Source organism: Natator depressus, chromosome 5 (assembly GCF_965152275.1).
Source record: "Natator depressus isolate rNatDep1 chromosome 5, rNatDep2.hap1, whole genome shotgun sequence".
Taxonomy (NCBI): domain Eukaryota; kingdom Metazoa; phylum Chordata; order Testudines; family Cheloniidae; genus Natator; species Natator depressus.
This window is the reverse complement of record NC_134238.1, coordinates 55,000,404-55,018,931: the sequence shown is the minus strand read 5'-3', so window position 1 is coordinate 55,018,931 and position 18,528 is coordinate 55,000,404. Positions and strand designations below refer to the sequence as shown.

The 18,528-nt window shown below is 46.9% G+C and overlaps 1 protein-coding gene across 2 annotated transcripts in view; it reads right to left on the bottom strand.

The window, feature by feature from the left end:
- The window catches only part of RASA1 (RAS p21 protein activator 1), a 125,968-nt gene that overhangs the window by 30,863 nt on the left and 76,577 nt on the right, over positions 1 to 18,528 (bottom strand). For both annotated transcript variants that reach the window (XM_074952822.1, XM_074952824.1), the window contains exons 13-15: positions 16,764 to 16,841; positions 10,578 to 10,735; positions 10,152 to 10,228 (exon numbers count right to left, since the gene is read on the bottom strand). In XM_074952822.1, coding sequence (XP_074808923.1) covers positions 10,152 to 10,228; positions 10,578 to 10,735; positions 16,764 to 16,841 — 313 coding nt within the window. The remainder of the gene's footprint in view (positions 1 to 10,151; positions 10,229 to 10,577; positions 10,736 to 16,763; positions 16,842 to 18,528) is intronic.

Sequence of the window (18,528 nt, the reverse complement as noted above, 5' to 3'; positions counted from 1 at the left end):
CCGTCGGCTGGTGCCCCGAGTGCAGTCACGGCAGAAGAACTTGGTGCGTACCTTCCCTAGATCCCACCATCGCCGCACCGAGGGAAAGGCACGCCACTGCTCTCGCCAGGCCAGCCAAAAGTCCCGGAAGGACGTCACGAAGCTCTTGTCCTCCAACAGGCTATTATTAAAGTGCCAATAGGCCGGCCCTGGTCTCTCTGCACGGAGGGAGACCGTTATAGTAACTAAATGATGGTCGGAAAAAGGGGCCGGCCGAATGGTGGAGGAGTGGACCAGTGAAAGATGGAAACGGGATAAATAAATACGGTCCAACCGAGAGTGGTGTGACCGATGGGCCTCCACCCGGACAAAAGTGAACGTGGAGGTGTCATCTGGGTGATGGTTACGCCAGACGTCCACTAGGGAGTGATATTCAACTATTCCCCGGAGAATATTCGCGGCAGCCGGGCTCGGCTCGGCGCCTGAGCGGTCCTGTTCCTCGAGGGTGGTGTTAAAGTCCCCTCCCAGGACCAGGCACTCGTGCGAATCTAGGGTGCCGAGAAAGTCGGACACCCGCTGGTAAAATTGTGGCCGCTTTGGGCTCATTTGCGGGGCATAGATATTAACAAGGTTGACCACGAGCCCCTCCATACGGACTCGAAGGTGCAGCAGGTGGCCCGGCACGACCTCAGTGACCCCTAGCACCTCGGGTCGTAGGGTGGGGGAGAACAGGGTCGCCACTCCAGCTTGCCAAGTCGTGAAATGGCTAAAGTACACCCCATCCCCCCACTCCAGCCGCCACCTGTCCTCGACGGTCGGGTCCGTATGGGTCTCCTGCAGGAAAACTACAGAGTACCCCCCTTCCCGAAGGTAAGAGAGCACCTGGGACCTGCGGAGAGCCATCCTACAGCCCCTGGTATTCAAGGTTGCAATAAGAAAAGGCATCATGCGGAGGGCTGGTGGGGTGGGGATTTCTCAGTGGCGGGGGTGTTCGTGGCCCCCGGCGAGTTGCGCAGCAACCTGTGACCCATCCCGTAGATGAGTAGATCGCTTCGGAAGCCGCGGGCCCGCTCGTAGGCCGCAGCACCGCGCCTGCCTTGCCCTCTGCCCTCCTTTATAAGGGCCCTTGTGGCCTGAAAAATTTGATCAAAGTCCCCCCAGAGCTGAAGAGCTAGCTGTACCCTATTGCGGGCACCACGGGTGTGTTCTAAGAACTTCCGTAGTGCATGCCGCAGCTCATGGGGGGGGGGGGGGGGGTTACGGTTCCCGGGGTATTCCCCGGTGGGGCTCTTAATACAGCCTCGTGGTCCGCTAAGGCGGGTAGGCAGGGTGCGGACCACTGACGGGACGTCTGACAGGCTGGGGTTATGAAATCCATTTCATGCCTTGGGGTGGATGGGAATGGCGGGGGAAAAACTGCAACTCCTAATGGGTGGCGACTAGAAAGTGCAAAGACTGCTCCTTGGGGGGAATCTGCAGAAGGCGGAAAAGAAACGACCCCAGGGGCGGCAGGAGCATCGCAGAAGGGGATAAACTGGGTGGGGCTAGGGGAGGGGGCAGGGGCAAAGGTAAGGCTCTGAGATTCAGGAGGCAAACAACTGAAGGAAGGTGCCTCCTGAGCAGAGTCGAGGGTTAAGGGGTAAGGGAGGGGGCTCCCAGTAATGCTAGGCGCTGGCCCCGCGTTGGTCTTGGCAGCCGTGGCATCAGGTGGTGGACCACCTTCTGCAGGGTGCTCGCCCGGGAAGGCAATCAGGGGGAGGGAGTATGGGGAAAAAGGGGCTGAGGTGAGGTTGCCCAGTCCGAGGCCAGCCGGGAGTAGATCATCCTCTCCCTGGGTGACCGGGGTCAAATCTAGGGCCTCAATCTCCGCGTACACGGAGGAGAGGCCAACGCCTGCTACCCCGGGGGCCTCTCCTCTAGGGCCCGCCTCAGCGGTCGCTTCGGGGTTCGCGGGGGATTCGGATGGTATCTGAGCAGAAAGGGCGTCCTCAGGGGTCTCGGAGGGGAGGGTCTCCCGTGGAGGGGGAGTTCCGCCCTCCAAAGCCAGTCTGTCTTCCCCTCCCGACACCAGCGGATGGACCTCACTCGTGGTCGTAGCGGAGGGCTCGATGTCAGTGCCTCCCTTCCTGGTCTTCCGGGGGGCTTCCGCGTCAGATGGATGCAGCAGAGCTCGAGCCTTCCGCTTGCTCCGTTTCCCCTGGACTAAGTTCCAGTCCTCCATAGCGTCGTCCGGGGGCTGGTTAGCAGGGGTCGTGTCAGGGGGCGGAGGTGATGGTTCAGGGGTTCGGGGGGGCAGCGGTGAGGCAGCATGAGGAGGGGGGGGTTCTCCTTGGGGTGGGCCCTCTCCTATGCCCGATAATATCTTTGTCGCACCCTTCTCCATAGGCTCTGCTGAGGTGGTAATAGCAAGGGTGGGACTCCCTTGCTCGCCCGGGCGTAGTAGGGAAGGAGTCTCCTGGGCCCGGGCAGGAGCAGCGATGGATTGAGTAGGAGGAGGGTTGGTTTCAGGTGCTGGGCAGCCAGGGGCGTCGGCAACAACGGGGCCGATATCCTGCCGGGTCTCGGGGGTCTCAGGTGCCCCTCCCCTCCGGGCCAAAGGGCAGTCTCTGCGGACATGCCTGGCTGAGCGGCAGAGGTAGCACCGGGCCTCTCCGGTGGAGTAAAAGACCCGATAGCGGGCTCCCTGGTAGGGGACTAGGAAGGACCCCTCGAGCGCCTCCCCGTCACGCACCCCCGCTGGCGGTAGAAGCTGCACTTGCCGGTGGAACGAAAGGACGTGACGGAGGGTGGGGTCCTTGCAGCCCAACGGGAGAGGGCTGATGACAGAGGTAAGTTTCCCCAGGGCGGAGAGAGCGGGTAACAGGGCAGCATTGGGTAAAAAGGGAGGAACGGAGATGAGGACGAGGCGAAGGCCCAGGTCTTCTAGCGGCTCTAGGGGGACGAACACCCCCCCCACCGCCAGGCCCCTCTCCACTGCCTCCTGGGCGGCAGCCTCCGTAGCTAAGAAAAAAACAACCTTCCCATACATCTTGGAGGCCGCCACAATAGCCGTGGGTCCTACCACCTTCGCCAACGCCTGCACGTATGTCTCCGCATGGGGCGAGGCGGGCACCAGGAGGCAATGGACACCGTGCTTCCTGGTCAAGGTGGGGAAAGGGCCCCGGCTGCTGGTGATGGTAGCGGAGGCAGTGGGTGGGCGAGATGACGAGGCGGCAGGCAGGGGGAGCCTGCCACCGCCCGGGCATACGTCCTGGGGCCCGGGGGAGGGGCATTCGCAGAGCTGGTGGAGGGAACTGCGGGGAGGGGCGCCGCTGTCGATGACGAGGCCACGGCTGTGGGGGCAGCCCCTGCCATTGAGGGCCCAGATGTTTTAGAGGGGCCCTTTCCTTTCTTCCCGCCCTGGCCTTTGCGGCCAGCTGGCGGGGGGTTCCTAGAACCTGGGGGGGCGGTGGGCACAGCAGCGGCAGTAACCATTCCAGTGCCTCCTGCTGCCGGTGCCCCAGCGGGGGCGGTGGCAAGTATTTTAACAATCGTGGTGGGGGGGCGAGGTTGGGGGTTGGGCCGGGGGAGGAACAGCTAATATTGTTAAAGGGGCCTCGCCCCTCTCATTCCCCACCATTGTGAGCAGGGAGAGACGGGGAGACACCGGAAGGAGGAGGGGGGAGGGGGAAGCAAATTAACCGCTCCTCCCTGCTAGGCTGCAGGCGGGGGGAGGGGGGGGGAATGCCAAATGGGTTGGACGGTGGGGGGGGGGGGGGAAGAAATCCAATAATAGGGGCAGGCTGTAAAATAAGCAGTCCGGGGGGGGGGGGGGTGTAGGCCCTCGCACGTTTGTCCAAAGAGTCTCGTTTGGTCGGCTGTTATATCCGGTCCAAAAGGCAAAGTTCAAAGCAAACAGCTGGATCCGAAGGCAGATGGCAGGTTGTCAGCAGGGATGAACGGCGGGGGGCCGTGACAGCTGTAATAATGGTGGGGGAGTTGGGGGCACCGATGGATCAGGGGGACGGCTCTGTGCCACACCCCCGTGCCGCCACAAACGCAATTAAAACACAGTCAAACTCCCCCCCACAAGAGTATAATTCGAAAAATTACTCAATCTTACGGCCCCCTTCACGATGATTTGTAGCTGTCTTGAATTATTTCTCCTACCTTCTGAAATCTTCTTCTCCGGCCATGCTGGCTGTGTTCCAAGGCTTCCGGTATGCTAAGAATGTTGTAAAAATAAAAAATAAGTCCGAGCTGCCAGCAAAACGGCTGGGTCTGGGGGCTTCCACTCCCCCCTCCGGATAGCAAAATCAGCAATCTTCCCCCCCCTCCTCCGGGGGTTTCAGCTAAAACAAATAGCTGCGCCCGAAAGCAGGCGAGGGGTGGTGGTGGTGCTGGCTGCAAGATGGCAGCCTGTCAGCACTCAGGAAAAAAAAGCAAAAACGACAGAAAATCAAACCAAATCAAAAAAGCGTCTGGCCCGTTCGGGGGGGGGGTAAACTAAGGCAGGGTCCAAAAGTAAGAAAAATCCAGGCCAGGGGGCTTTAGTAAAGAATAGAAAGCAGACAGCTGAGGAGCAAGCTAGGGACGGTCCCGTCCTCCAACAGGGAAGGTTCCAGAACAATAAGGAACTTTCTGGAAACAATTAAGGCAGACAGGCTGATTAGAACACCTGCAGCCAATCAAGAAGCTGCTGGAATCAATTAAGGCAGGCTAATCAGGGCACCTGGGTTTAAAAAGGAGCTCACTTCAGTTTGTGTTGTGCGTGCGAGGAGCTGGGAGCAAGAGGTACAAGAAGCTGAGAGTGAGAAGGCGTACTATTGGAAGACTGAGAAGTACAAGCATTATCAGTCATCAGGAGGAAGGTTCTGTGGTGAGAATAAAGAAGGTGTTGGGAGAAGGCCATGGGGAAGTAGCCCAGGGAGTTGTAGCTGTCACGCAGCTGTTACAGGAGCCACTGTAGACAGCTGCAATCCACAGGGCCCTGGGCTGGAACCCAGAGTAGAGTGCAGACCCAGGTTCCCCCTATCCCCCACAACTCCCTGCTTGATACTGGAGGAGTTGACCTGGACTGTGGGTTCACAAAAATGGCCAAACTGAGGGCTGCCGTGAATCTCCGAGGTGAGCAAATCTGCCAATAAGCGCAAAACCCACCAAGGTAGAGAAGGAACTTTGTCACACTATCAATAGTTCACTGTCAAACTTGGAGGACGTAATTAGTGGAGTCTAACAGGAATTTGTCCTAGGTCCAATACTAACCAATATTTTCATTAATTACTTGGATAATAGAGTGGAGAATACACTTATAAAATTTGCGGATAACACCTAGGTAGGAAGGGTTGCAAGCACTCTAGAAGACAGGATTAGAATTCAAAATGACCTTCATAAATTGGACAATTGGTCTGAAAACAATAAGATTCAATAGAAGAAATGCAATAAAGTCAAGTGCAAAATACTACACATAGGAAGAAAAAGTTAAATACACAAATGTAAAATGGGAATATATGGCTAGGCAGTAGTAACTGCTGAAAAGGGCCTGGAGGTTACAGTGTATCACAAACTTCTAACAATATGATATAGTTGCAAAAAAAGCTCATATTCTCGGATATATTAACAGGTGTGTCGTGAGAGACAGGAAATAACTGTTCCATTCTACTCAGCGCTGGGTAGGCCTCAGCTGGTGTACTATGTCCAGTTTGGAGCCCACACACTTTAAGATAAGGACAAACTGAAGAGAGTCCAGAGGAGAACAACAAAAATGATAAAAGGGTTAGAAAACCTAACCTATTAGGAAAGTTTAATACAATTGGGCAAGTTTAGTCTTGAGAAAAGAAGATGAAGGTGGACCTGATAAAAGCCTTCAAATACATTAAGGGCTGGTATAAAGAGGATGGAGATCTTTTGTCCTCCATGCCCTCTGAAGGTAGGACAAAAAGTAACGGGCTTAATCTGTAGCAAGGGAGATTTACGTAAGATATTAGGAAAAACATTCTAACTATAGGGCAGTTTAGCACTGGAATACCAAAGGAGGTTGTAAAACCCCCTCTATTGAAGGTTTTTAAGAACGGATTAGACAAACATTTATCCGGGATGGTCTACGTTTACTTGGTCCTGTCTCAGCACAGTGGGATGGACTAGATGACCTCTCAAGGTCCCTTCCAGACCTACATTTCTATAAGCCTATTTATCTTAGCTTCTAACTACCTTGTCAGACTCCTCTCCTGGTTCACTACCTCCCAAACAGCTTCATTTAAGAGAACGGCCTTCCAGAAGAGTCTTTTTTAAGCTGATGGAAAAGGGAGATAGTAAGCTTCCAGACCCAAGAAGCTAGAAGTTCTATAGATCACAGCCTCAGTGGGTCAGTTAACTTAGAACAATTCTCCCACTGATGGTGGCTCATCTGATGACTCATTCAAATCCACAGTTTCATTCTAAGAGGGACAGCTATCCATCTGTTAGGCCTTTGAGCCAAGTCATGCATCTTAAGTCAATGTGTATTTAAAGGAGGAGTAGCGGATAGGGAATAGAGATGGAGTGGAATTAGGTGATTGTGGGATCATCTCTTATATTCATCTAAAGTGTCCAAATGGCAACAATATAATTTTCTATAGCAGTTTCCAAATGGGATACATCTTGGGGGAGCTCAAAGGCGGGTTAAAGAGCCTGTAAAGGTATTCAAAGGGGGAGGGACCAGGACTGAAGGAGATACTACTGTTTGCTGCACAAAGCAAACCTGCTCCGAGAGCTAAGTGTACAGGCTGTGGGGAGGGTAAGTCTGAACATGCTGGAACAGGAATGTACTCAGTGCAGTTCTTGGGAGGAGTCTAAGCTAACCCCCAAAGGAATACGTCAGGCAGTAAAGGCAACATGAACAGCATAGATAGACAGCAAGTGAGGAAAGCAGACACAGAACAAATAGCAGGGAGGTGGGAGCAAGGGGGATGAGCTATGTTATAGACAGGCACAAACTGTGCCTGCAAAGCGGCAGACTGAACAGCAGGAACCACAATGAAGGCTGAGAAGTAACACTGAGTCTGGAGAACTGGAAACCTGAAAAGCATTTTATTCTCCTGAAACAAAACAGGAACTTACCTGTTTTGTTACAGTTGTTCTTTGAGATTTGTTGCACTTGTCCATTCTACTTCAGTGTGTGCACATCAAGTGCACCACAGCCAAAGTGGCTGCTGGGGGGGCACATACGCCCTCCGTGTTCTCTTGCTGCTAGCAAAAGGTACAAAGGGATGGAGCTGCCTCAACCCCCTTCAATACCTTCTTGCTGGAATCCAGTGAAGAAAGGAAGGAGGGTGGGTCATGGAATGGACGTGTAACACCAGGTAAGTATCCATTTTTTTTCTTCAAATGATTGCAAATGTCCATTCCACTTCAGGTGACTTGCAAGCAGTTCAAGATGGAGGAAGATTTCAGAATTTAACTGAACAAGGATTGCAATGCAACTCTCCCAAATCTAGCATGATCTCTTGAAGCTTGAGAGAGAGCATAATAAGCCGTGATAGTATGAACAGATGACCAAATTGCAGCCCTGCAAATGTCACTGATGAGTACCTGACCCAAGAAAGCAGCTGTCATAGCTTGTGCTCTTGTAGAATGTACTAAAACACTCTCTGGTGTAGAAGCCGGAGCCATTTCATAACAGCAGAATATAGGGAGAGATCCAGGAGAGGAGACAGGTTGCTCCTTCATTCTATCAGAAAAGGAGATGAATAATTGAGAGGATACACAAAGCTGTTTAGTCATGTCCAGGTAAAAAGCTAATGCCCAGCAGATGTCTAAAGTATGAAGTCTCTTTAGGAGAGTGAGGCTTTCGAAAAAAAAGTTGGAAGTATGCAGTCTGATTTAGGTGAAAATCAATCACCTCCTTAGTGAGAAATGTAAGCTCTGGATGTAAACAGACTATCTTTATAGAATATGGGGAGTCAGTCTGCAGCTCTATCACTCTCCTGGTGGTGGTAATAGTCACCAGAAACTCTACTTATATCGAGAGATGAGAAAGCAAACAAGTAGCCAGAGGTTCAAAAGGCGGGGTGTCTGTTAGAGCTGACAAAACCAAATTTAGATCCCTAAAAGTTGTGGGGTCTGTTAAATGTGGGATGAGTCTGTCTAACCCCTTCAAAAAATCAAAAAGATTTTGGGGTTGGGGAAAAAAAAGATCTTCCTCTCCACCGGAGGATGGAATGCAGAAATGGCTGCCAAGGGAACTTTCAGAGACCTTTCACTTTTAGATGGATCATCCAGAATATATATATTGTTTGGAAGTCTGCAAAGGAGGAGTATCTTTCTGCTGGCACCATACAGAGAATCTTCTCCACTTCATCAAATAAGTATAGCTGATGGATGGCTTTCTGCTATTTAAAGGAATGTTTTGAACCTCCAGGGAATACTCTGTTTCCTGAGGAGTTAACCATTAGGCATCCAAGCTGTGACATGGAGGCTAAGAGGATTGGGATGCATCATCTTGCTGTAGTTCTGTGATATTATGCCCAGGACATAAGGCAGGCTCAGTTGGATCAATAGGGTACTGAGGCTTTGTTAGAAACCAAAGAATTTTCACTTTTCCTTTTCCTGTTCCCTTTTCCTTGATCCCCTCCTATGCCCTCATAATCCAAATAGAAACAGCAAAGAACTGGAGAGACCTAAGCAAACTCCATACTGCCAGTCTTGGAGAGATCCGAAAGATCAAGAAAGTTATCTTAGGTGGAGTCTTGCCTTTTATAGAACTGGATAAGATTCACAGCCTATTTCCTCCTGCTTGATGAGAGGTAGTATCATAATATAGTGTAATAGCTAGTCTAGGATATATCTAATGAGATACATTGGACAAAAGATAATTTTGAACTAAGTTATTGACCATTTTATTGCAGTTATGAGAACATATACTATTTCTAAAGTTTTAACATGTCAGTAAGGTACCTCTAAGGAATGAATACACTAATAACGTAGAGTAATTGCAAAAATGCAATGCAGAAATCTATCTTCTGTTGTGCGACTATTGTTTTGGTGTGGATAAAATCAATTTAAAAACTAAAAAATTGATTTTAATTGGATTTATGTACATTAAATGCGAGGGTATTTTTTAAAATAAACCTGTTTAAAATTATAGTTGAAATTCACAATCTGCGTGTTAAGGCCTAAAATAATTATAATCTATTAAAATCATTTAAATTAAACATTAATAATAATAATAAGCATATATTTGTTGCCAGGTTTTAAAGAAAGTCAAACCACTGAACTGGTGGTAGTCACTGGCTAAGCTCCTGGAACCAGAGTTTGTTGAAGGGCTAAACCAACTTTTGACAACAGTGGCCTCTTCTGCAGGCACAGAGAGAATTTTTTTTCCCATTTCATATTCAATTTATTCAGCTAAATGTCTAGTTAAAGCAAAGTTAAGAAACCAATTTGGAGTTGAAAAAAGCAAGAAAGCTTATTTTCCTCTCCCAACATATGAATGAATAGGTGTGAGAGGATGAGATCTATTAGCTCTAAAATCTTGACGAACATGGTGACCACACAATCAATTCAAGTCACTTACTACAGATATTTCCTTTGCTTAATAAATCATTTTTAAATGCAAAATGTTACGATAAATTTTATGATAAACATTTTTTTCTTCTGTATCCAGCACTTAAGGTAGTTTTAATTTTTAAAAATTAAATTGCTTTTGAGCATTTTTAATCAAATCTGAATTTCCATCCCACTCGAGCTTGACCCAAATTACAAATAATAAAAATCTAGTAAATAAGAAATGCACTTTTCACCATTTTCTATCATCACTAAAAATGTAAAAAATAACTTATTTATTCAGATTCTTAAAACTGCTTAAATAAGAGTGTATCCATATGGCATATTCACCAAGTTGGCAAAAAAAAAGCATTAAACTTAGTGTATTATATTTAGTTGCAATTCAACATATTTTAATAGCTAACAACCAATGAGAATCAATCTTTCTTCAGGAAAATATAAAGTACCAATGCAAAACATGATTAAAATCAATGATTTAAATTGAGGTTTCCTGCTTGCTGATTTAAATCATTATTAAAATGGATGATTTAAATCAAAATATAAATCAAACCACCCCTGGACAAGAGTGATAAAAGTGTTGCAAAGGGAAAACAACTTTGTTCTCTGTTCATGTAATATATATCTCTCTCTTTTACAGAAATAAGACTTACATATATCTGGATCTTTACTTTTCTTTGTTTTGTTACTAAGAGTTATCTCAAATCTGTTGATATCAGGTGAAAGATCACTAGAGAAAAAATTAGAAAATCTTGATTAATACTGTACTCCTTTGGCGTTTTAATTAAACTAAAAAGTTCAATTATACATTTTCTATTATTTTCTATTGTTTAGTTCCACCATCCAGAGAAAACTTTATTAGCCATACACTTGCTGTTATATTACATTAAACAAAAATATCTAGGATGCAACAGGAAAAATGTGTGGCTGAATGAAGATTATGTATATGCAACCATCTAGTCAATTTTTAATAAGATAGAAATCAAAATTCAATTAATCATCATCAACACACTACCTATAAAGTATTAAGAAATATCAAGTTTTTAAATGTTATTATAATTCAAAAGAGCAAGACTTACTCAAAGACAAATTCCTCTGACCATACAGGGTTCTGCCCTTCCCTGACATGCGTTTTTGCTACCTGGACACTGTTCAGGTAGATGTTACAATACGGATTAGTAAAGTGTTTTACTGGGAGAGTATGAGCTTCTTCAACATGTAAAATAAGGCTGCTGACCTGAAGAAAATATACAAGATTTAATCTTAACATAGAAGAGGGTGAATTTTTTCAGCTCTAAAAGCTTTCATTTTAACATACAAGTGCCAGACACACACTAAAATTTGCTGATTAAACCTAGACAATTACTTAAATAAAGGAAAACAAAGAATAGGAAATAGTCAAGGAATAATAGCAAAACATTGTCAAAAGGCAGTAACACAATAGCTTATTAGAGGGGTAGGTGGGGATAAATTTTAAAAAGAATCATTCTGAACCATTCTGATCACTTTGATTTTTTTTTTCTTTTTCTCCCAATACATCATCTATTTTTTGTCCTTTATGGCCATAATATTTATTAGGCATTAGACTTGCTTGTGTTGACTGCTACACCTGCATAGAGTCCTACTGAAGTAAACAGGATTCCAGATAGGCACTGGATTTTGCGCTAGCAGATCCAAATGTAAAATCCAGATCTTAGATTATAAATCCCTTGGAGCAGGGGCCATGGACAGCACCCAATGCTACTGGGGTCTAAGACCTGGTTGCCATCAGAATACAAACAATAACTCATAATTTCTTTCTTGAAACAAGTTTTATTTAAATACAAACTTTCTCCATTTTCCAAAGGGAGCAGTTCTATCTGCACTACAGATGCTCAAATTATAGCACCTTTTGATGGTCATACTAGCTTTAAATTGTGCTCTCAGGGGACATTAGAAAATTTACTAAAATATGTGAAGTTTGAACTCCTCTCAGAGAACTTAGTTTGCATTCAGAATTATTTACAGTACTAATAAGCACCCTTTGCTTTAACCTTCATACTCGGAATCTATGGCCCAATCCAACTCCCATTGGTATCAGTGGGAATCAGATCAGATATTTATAGAGTATACATAGCCAACACCATAGTAGACCAGGACTGTGATCCATCTAAGTGCAGTATCCCATCTGTAACAATAGCAGCTTCAGAAGGAGGTACAATAAACCTGGAAAAAAACGGTTACTCACCCTTTTTGTAACTGTTGTTCTTAGAGATGTGCTGCTCATATCTATTCCAGTTAGGTGTGCGCGTGTGCCAGATGCACGGCTGATGGAAACTTTTCCTTATCAGCTACCTGTTGGGCCGGCTGTGGAGCCCCCTGGCGTGGCACCGATATGGCGCTCTATATACGATCCTGCCGGCCCGACCCCACCTTCAATTCCTTCTTGCCAGCAACTCCTTCAGAGGGGAAAGGGGGGTGGGGGATGGAATAGATATGAGCAACACATCTCGAAGAACAACAGTTACAAAAAGGGTGAGTAACTGTTTTTTTCTTCGAGTGGTTGCTCATATCAATTCCAGTTAGGTGACTTCCAAGCCTTACCTCGGAGGTGGGGTTGGAGTCAAGGTATAGCCGAGCGAAGTACCACTCTGCCGAAGGCCGCATCGTCCCAAGATTCATGGACGATAGCGTAGTGCAACGTGAAGGTGTGCACTGAAGACCACGTGGCACCCTGCAGATTTCCTGGAGAGGTACATGGGCCAGGAAGGCTGTCGACAAGGCCTGCACCCACATGGCATGAGCTGTGATGGCAGGCGGAGGAACCTTCGCCAAGTCATAACAAGCGCGGATACACGTCGTGATCTGGGAGGAGGTCTGCTGGGAAGAGACTGGCAAGTCTTTCATCTGCTCTGCTAAGGCAACGAACAACTGGTTGTTTTGCGGAACGGCTTTGTGCGGTCAATATAGAAAGCGAGCACCCTCCTGACATCCAGTGAACGCAGTTGCTGTTCGTGGGGACTGTTGTGTGGTTTTGGGTAGAAAATTGGCAGGAAGATGTCCTGGCTAACATGGAAGTGGGACACCACTTTGGGAAGGAAGGCCGGATGAAACCGAAGTTGCACTTTGTCCTTATGGAAGATAGTGTATGGAGGCTCAGACGTGAGGGCCTGCAGTTCAGACATGCATCATTCCGAGGAATTAGCCACCAGAAAAGCGACCTTCCAAGAGAGGCAGAGAAGCGAACAACAAGCTAGCGGCTCGAAGGAAGGGCCCATGAGGTGGGAGAGGACTAGGTTGAGGTCCCAGGCCGGAATAGGAGGCTTCATCAGGGATGTATCTTTTCCAGACCTTGCAGGAAATGACGCACGATGGGGTGCGTGAACACCGAGCACCCAGAAACACTTGGGTGAAACGTTGAGATGGCTGTGAGGTGGACCTTGATGGAACCGAATGCCAGATGCTGGTCCTTCAGGTACAGAAGATAATCTAGGATACAAGGGATGGGAGCCTGGAGTGGAAGCACCTGCCTTTGGGCACACCAGCTAGAGAACTTCTTCCATTTCGCCCTGTATGTGGCTCTAGTGGATGGCTTGCAGCTCTCCAGAAGCACCTGTCTCACCAGGTCCAAGCAGGCAAGCGCTGCCTGGTTCAGTCACAGATCCTCCAGGCCATGAGGTGGAGTGACTGAAGGTCTGGGTGAAGGAGGCAACTATGATTTTGTGAAATGAGGTCAGGTAGCCGTACCAGTGACCGGACCGAAAAGTCCACGGGGGTGGGGTACCAGCACTGGCGAGGCCAAGCTGGGGCCACCAGTATGACTTCTGCTTTGTCCCTGCGGACCTTGAGAAGCACCTTATGGATAAGTGGGAATGACGGGAAGGCGTACAGCAGATGACCGGACCATGGAATCATGAACACATCTGCGATCGAGCCTGGGCTGTGGCCCCTGAAGGAGCAGAAGGTTGGACACTTCCTGTTGACCCAAGTGACGAACAGATCAATTCGGGGAAACCCGGGAGTGGATGACGTCCAGAAGAATTGACCACTCGTGCGTGAGGAAACGTCTGCTCAAGCTGTCCGCCAGCACGTTCTGAACTCCTGGCAGGTACAAAGCCTGGAGAAGGATGGAGTGGGATAGACAAAATTTCCACAGCAGGAGGGCTTCCTGACAAAGAGGAGACAATCAGGCTCCACTTGTCCGTTTATATAAAACATGGCTGTGGTATTGTCCATCAGTACTGCAACACAGTGACCCTGCAAGGCAGAGAGAAACGCTTGGCAGGCGAGGTGGACCGCCCTGAGTTCTTTGATGTTGATGTGCAGAGCCAGTTCCTCTACCTGCTACAAGCCCTGAGTTGTAAGGCTCCTGAGATGCACTCTTCAGCCCAACGCGTCTGCGTCCATTACCAGAGTTAAAGTGGATTGGGGAGGGTGAAAAGGAACCCCAGTGTCAACCATGTGGGGATCTAGCCACCAATGCAGGAAATCGAGGGTGTGCCTCGGGACGGTCAGCACCACGTCCAGACTGTCGCGGCTTGGGCGGTACACAGACGCAAGCCACGCTTCCAGAGGCCTGAGTCATAACCTGGCATGTTGAACCACTTAAGTGCAGGACGCCATATGGCCCAGCAACCTGAGACACTGCCTCACCATGGTGGTGGGAAAGCTGCAAAGGTTGCTGATTAACTGCAAGAGGGCCAGGCACCTCATCTCTGGCAGGAAGACTCTCGCTTGATTCGTATCCAGAACTGCCCCAATGAACTCTATTCTTTGAGTTGGGGTGAGGACGGATTTGCTGACGTTGAGAATGATACCTGAACAATCGAATGTGTCTCTGACCATTTGCAGCTGCGACTCCACCTGCTGGCGGGAGCGGCCCCAAAGGAGCCAGTCATCCAGGTAAGGGTAGACATGCACGTGGTGGCGGCGAAGAAAGGCTGCCACCACTGCCATGCACTTGGTGAAGATAAGAGGAGCTGTGCACAGCCTGAATGGGAGGGCCATGAACTGATAATGTACCTTGTTCACCAGGGGAGCAGTGTACGGGACAGGCCGCTGGGGAGACTTTGCCTGTGCCTGTTTCTTACGGGCAGCCAGTGAATGACAGCGGTGCAGGGGAGAACGCTTCTGCGGCCCGGGAGACCGCCAGCCCCTGGGTAGGCATGCCAAGTCCTTTTTCGGTACCGCGGTCGGCACCGCCGGAGGAGCTCTCCGCACCGCCGGAGGAGCGCTCCGCAGCTAGGCGCTAGGGGCCAGGTTCTGCTGCAGACAGAGGGCTTACTCCATATGGAGTTGTTTTAATCAAATGTTCCTCTTTCCTAGTGCGAGGCTCGAAGGCCTTGCAGATCTTGCACTTGTCCAACTGATGGGCTTCTCCCGGACACCGGAGGCAGGATTCGTGGGGGTTGCCCATGGGCATAGGCTTGGCACAGGAGCTACAGGCTTTAAGGCCTGGGACGGCACGCTCCGGAGCACGTCATGGCATGCGTTGGAGGGGAATTCCTCCCAACTGCTAAAGACTACAATTAACAACTAAGAGAGAACGATTAACTAGAAGAGCTAGGGATTAGTGGGACACTTGCCAGCAAGAAACCACTGTTCCAACAACCATCACTGGCGGTAAGAAGGAACTGAAGGGAGGGTCGGGCCAGCAGGGTCGTATATAGAGTGCCATGTCGGTGCCACTCCAAGGGGCTCCACAGCCTGCGCGACGGGTAGCTGCTAGGGAAAAGTTTCCGACAGCCGTGCATGCAGCGTATGCGCACACCTAACTGGAACTGATATGAGCAAGCAGTCGAAGAAGAACAAACAATTATGGAATAACAGGCCCATAGGAAAATTTTTTCTTAATTTCAGAGGATGGCTTAAGCCAAGGAACAGGTATTCAATGAATGCTACTATGCTCTTGACTTCATTGATATCTTGTAGCAGTGAATGCCACATATTCATTATTTGTGGTATAAACGGTATTTCTTTTTCAGTTCTAAATTAACTGTCTTTCAATTTCATCAATTTTTTCATTTTCTCAGATTGTGAGTGATGCTAACTGGCAGAGAGAAATGGTAAATGGAAGTTGCTGATCTATGATTTCTATACTTTTTATTCTGTATACTTTTATCATGCCACCCCCCGCCCCCACTTACTTGTCCCCTCTCTAAACAGTCCCATTTTTTTCCACATACTTTATATGTAAGTTTTTTTTCTCTAAACATTCCTGTCACCTCTCTTGGACTCTCCCTCCCCTGTTTATTTCTGATATACTATTTATCTTTTTTGAAATAAGGTAACCAGAACTAAACACAGTATTCTAGGTAAGTACCACTAATGTACAAAATAGCATACTATTTTTAGGGAAGTTTTTGTCTATTCCTAATGCATCCTAACATTTTCATTGCTTTTTTTGTTGCTACTGAATAATGTTGGCCATGCCATTTTCAGTTACAGTTAATTTAGAGCTCACAACGAGTAGTTCAAATTATTCGTTCTAATGTGCATTACTTTGCATTTGACAGCACTGAATTTTATTTGCTATAATGTTGTCCATTTACCTAGCTTAGTTAGGTCCTGCAAAAGTACCTCAATCTTCTCTGAGCTTAACAAATACACAATTTTGTGTTGCCTGAAAATGTTGCCACCTCACTGCTCACCTTTTTTTTTTCCCTACCCCACCCAGATAATTATAATATTCAACACCACCATTCCTAATACAGAACCTTGTGGCACCTGACTGCCAACGTTCAGTTGTCAAGAAAATTAAAATGCCTATTCTTTGTTCTCCATCTCTGAGCCAATTCCTTGCCCATGACAGTATTCTCATCCAATGAATTAAGATGAAAAAAAGGCTATTTTGACTCATTATGTACTTGTCTCAAAGCTCAAGAGAACAGAAGTATTAGTGGCAGATGGCTGCCTTCTAGACTTAACATTTAAAAGCAAACGGCAAACACAAGGAGTAAAATTTTCAGAAGTACCTACAAGTCACTTTTGAAAATGGGACTTATGCACTTCTGAAAATTTTACCCAACTTTATCTGGTGATCAGACCTTAGCGCTGAGCAACAAACCTGAAGCCTGCCCATAAAGTGTTTTATTCTATCATATATGGAAGCTTCAACCAATTCTTGAAGAATAAATTATTACAGCAGGTTTAACAAAATATTGCATCACGTACATACACACACATACATACAGATATATAATTCACCATTTACAAAGGTCTCAAAGTAAAACACTGAGATTGACCAATATAGTTTTAGAAAAACTACAATATCTAAGCAATTTCACCTGACGTAGCCGTTTATTAGATGTCCCAGGACTGGTTTTCCGTAAATTGCAAAACGTCTGCAGAGCTTTCATCCAGTCCTATAAAAGACACAAGATTTCATGTTTGAAGTCTGATCATTCTTCTCAAAGAATGGTCGATATAAGTCTGACAAATTGTCTAACTATTCAAATATTTAATTTAGTCAAATTCTTGTTTTCACATATTATTATTTTAAAAGTTATATGTAGTATTCCAAAATTGCTTACTTTGGAATGAAAGCTACATCTATATCCTTCATTATCTGAACTGCATAAAGCATTTTCAAATCAGGAGGATTTTCCCTTTTAGATATACCAAGCATTAATAATAGATACATAGTGTGACCTTTACCAATTTTCCACTCTAATTGTACTGTATTAAATTACACACCATATTTAGAATAAAGCAAAACATGATTGCTTCTGAGTAAATAAAACCCACATGCCAAGTATAGTGCTCTAATTCTGACCCTCCCCCCCAGTATTTCAGTTTTGCAGACTCATTTCTAGCTGTAAATACTGCAAACACAAAAAGAAGCTGATTGAAGAAAAAGAGTGAAGGAGACATCCACAGCCTCCTGTTCATCTGACTCTGGCTGCTCAACCATAAAAGTTGCCCTAAAGAGGCAAACAGGGATTCCCTTTTCAGAGGGATATCTATGGGAGGTATAAAGCCACCACAGCTGGCTCTACACCACATGTTCCTGGTCTCCCTCAGAGCGGGGTGCTAGAGAGGGCAGTCGTCACCAGCCTAATGGCCCTTTAGGATATGCCTACACAGGGATAAAAGTGCCATGGCTGGCTTGGGTCAGCTGGCTCAGGCTGTGGGGCTAAAAATTGCTGTGCAGACATTTGGGCTTGGGCTGGAGCCCAAGCTCGGGGACACTCCTCCCTCATGAGGTCCCAGAATCTGGGCCCAAATATCTACACAGCAATTTTTCAGCCCCTGAACATGAGTTTCGCGAGCCCAGGCCAGCCATGGGTTTTTTTTATCCCTGTGTAGACATACCCTGCAGGGGCAAGAGTTGGAGAAGCCCTCAGACTGCTCTAACTTGTGCTGGGGACTAGTTTGGTTCCCTGACAGTCCAAGGATTGCAAGTGAAACGTGTGCTGGCCTTTGTGTCCCATCTCCTCAATCTGTAATGAACTCTGTTCCAGTGCAGCTAGGGATTTAACCTTTAGACTAGCAGTCAATCTGCATAATTAGATATCGCAAGTAGATATTTGTTAGCAACATCTCAGTGCTATACAATGCTGCCATTAAAAAGCTGGTTCAATTTTTTACCCTTTGATTATTTTTCATGTTTAAAATATTGACACATAATATGGGCAGAAGTAATTGTCATAATACTCATTTTAAAGTACACTGCAGCTGTTCTCAAGTAAACAAGTTTGCTAATCACTTTCTTTTCTTGTAAAAACGTTCCATAATGCAAAAAACTTTCAGACTACAGCTCCATAGGAAGATGTAATAACTTTCTCATTGTAGGTAGAGTCAATCACAGCTGCTGAAATACCTTAACAAATTATTATATCCATTTCTGTGGGGGTAAAGAGGGCATATAATTTACATTTACCTTTCTAGATCCATTAAATAGAGCACTTCAGTCCTTTCCCAGTCATAGGAGAACCTCTCCAACTTCAGTGCCACAACATACATTCTACTCATCATGGCAATGGCCATTGTGGTCAAGATTGGAGATGGAAATTTGCATGTGGCTAGAATTCATTTTATTCACAAAGCATC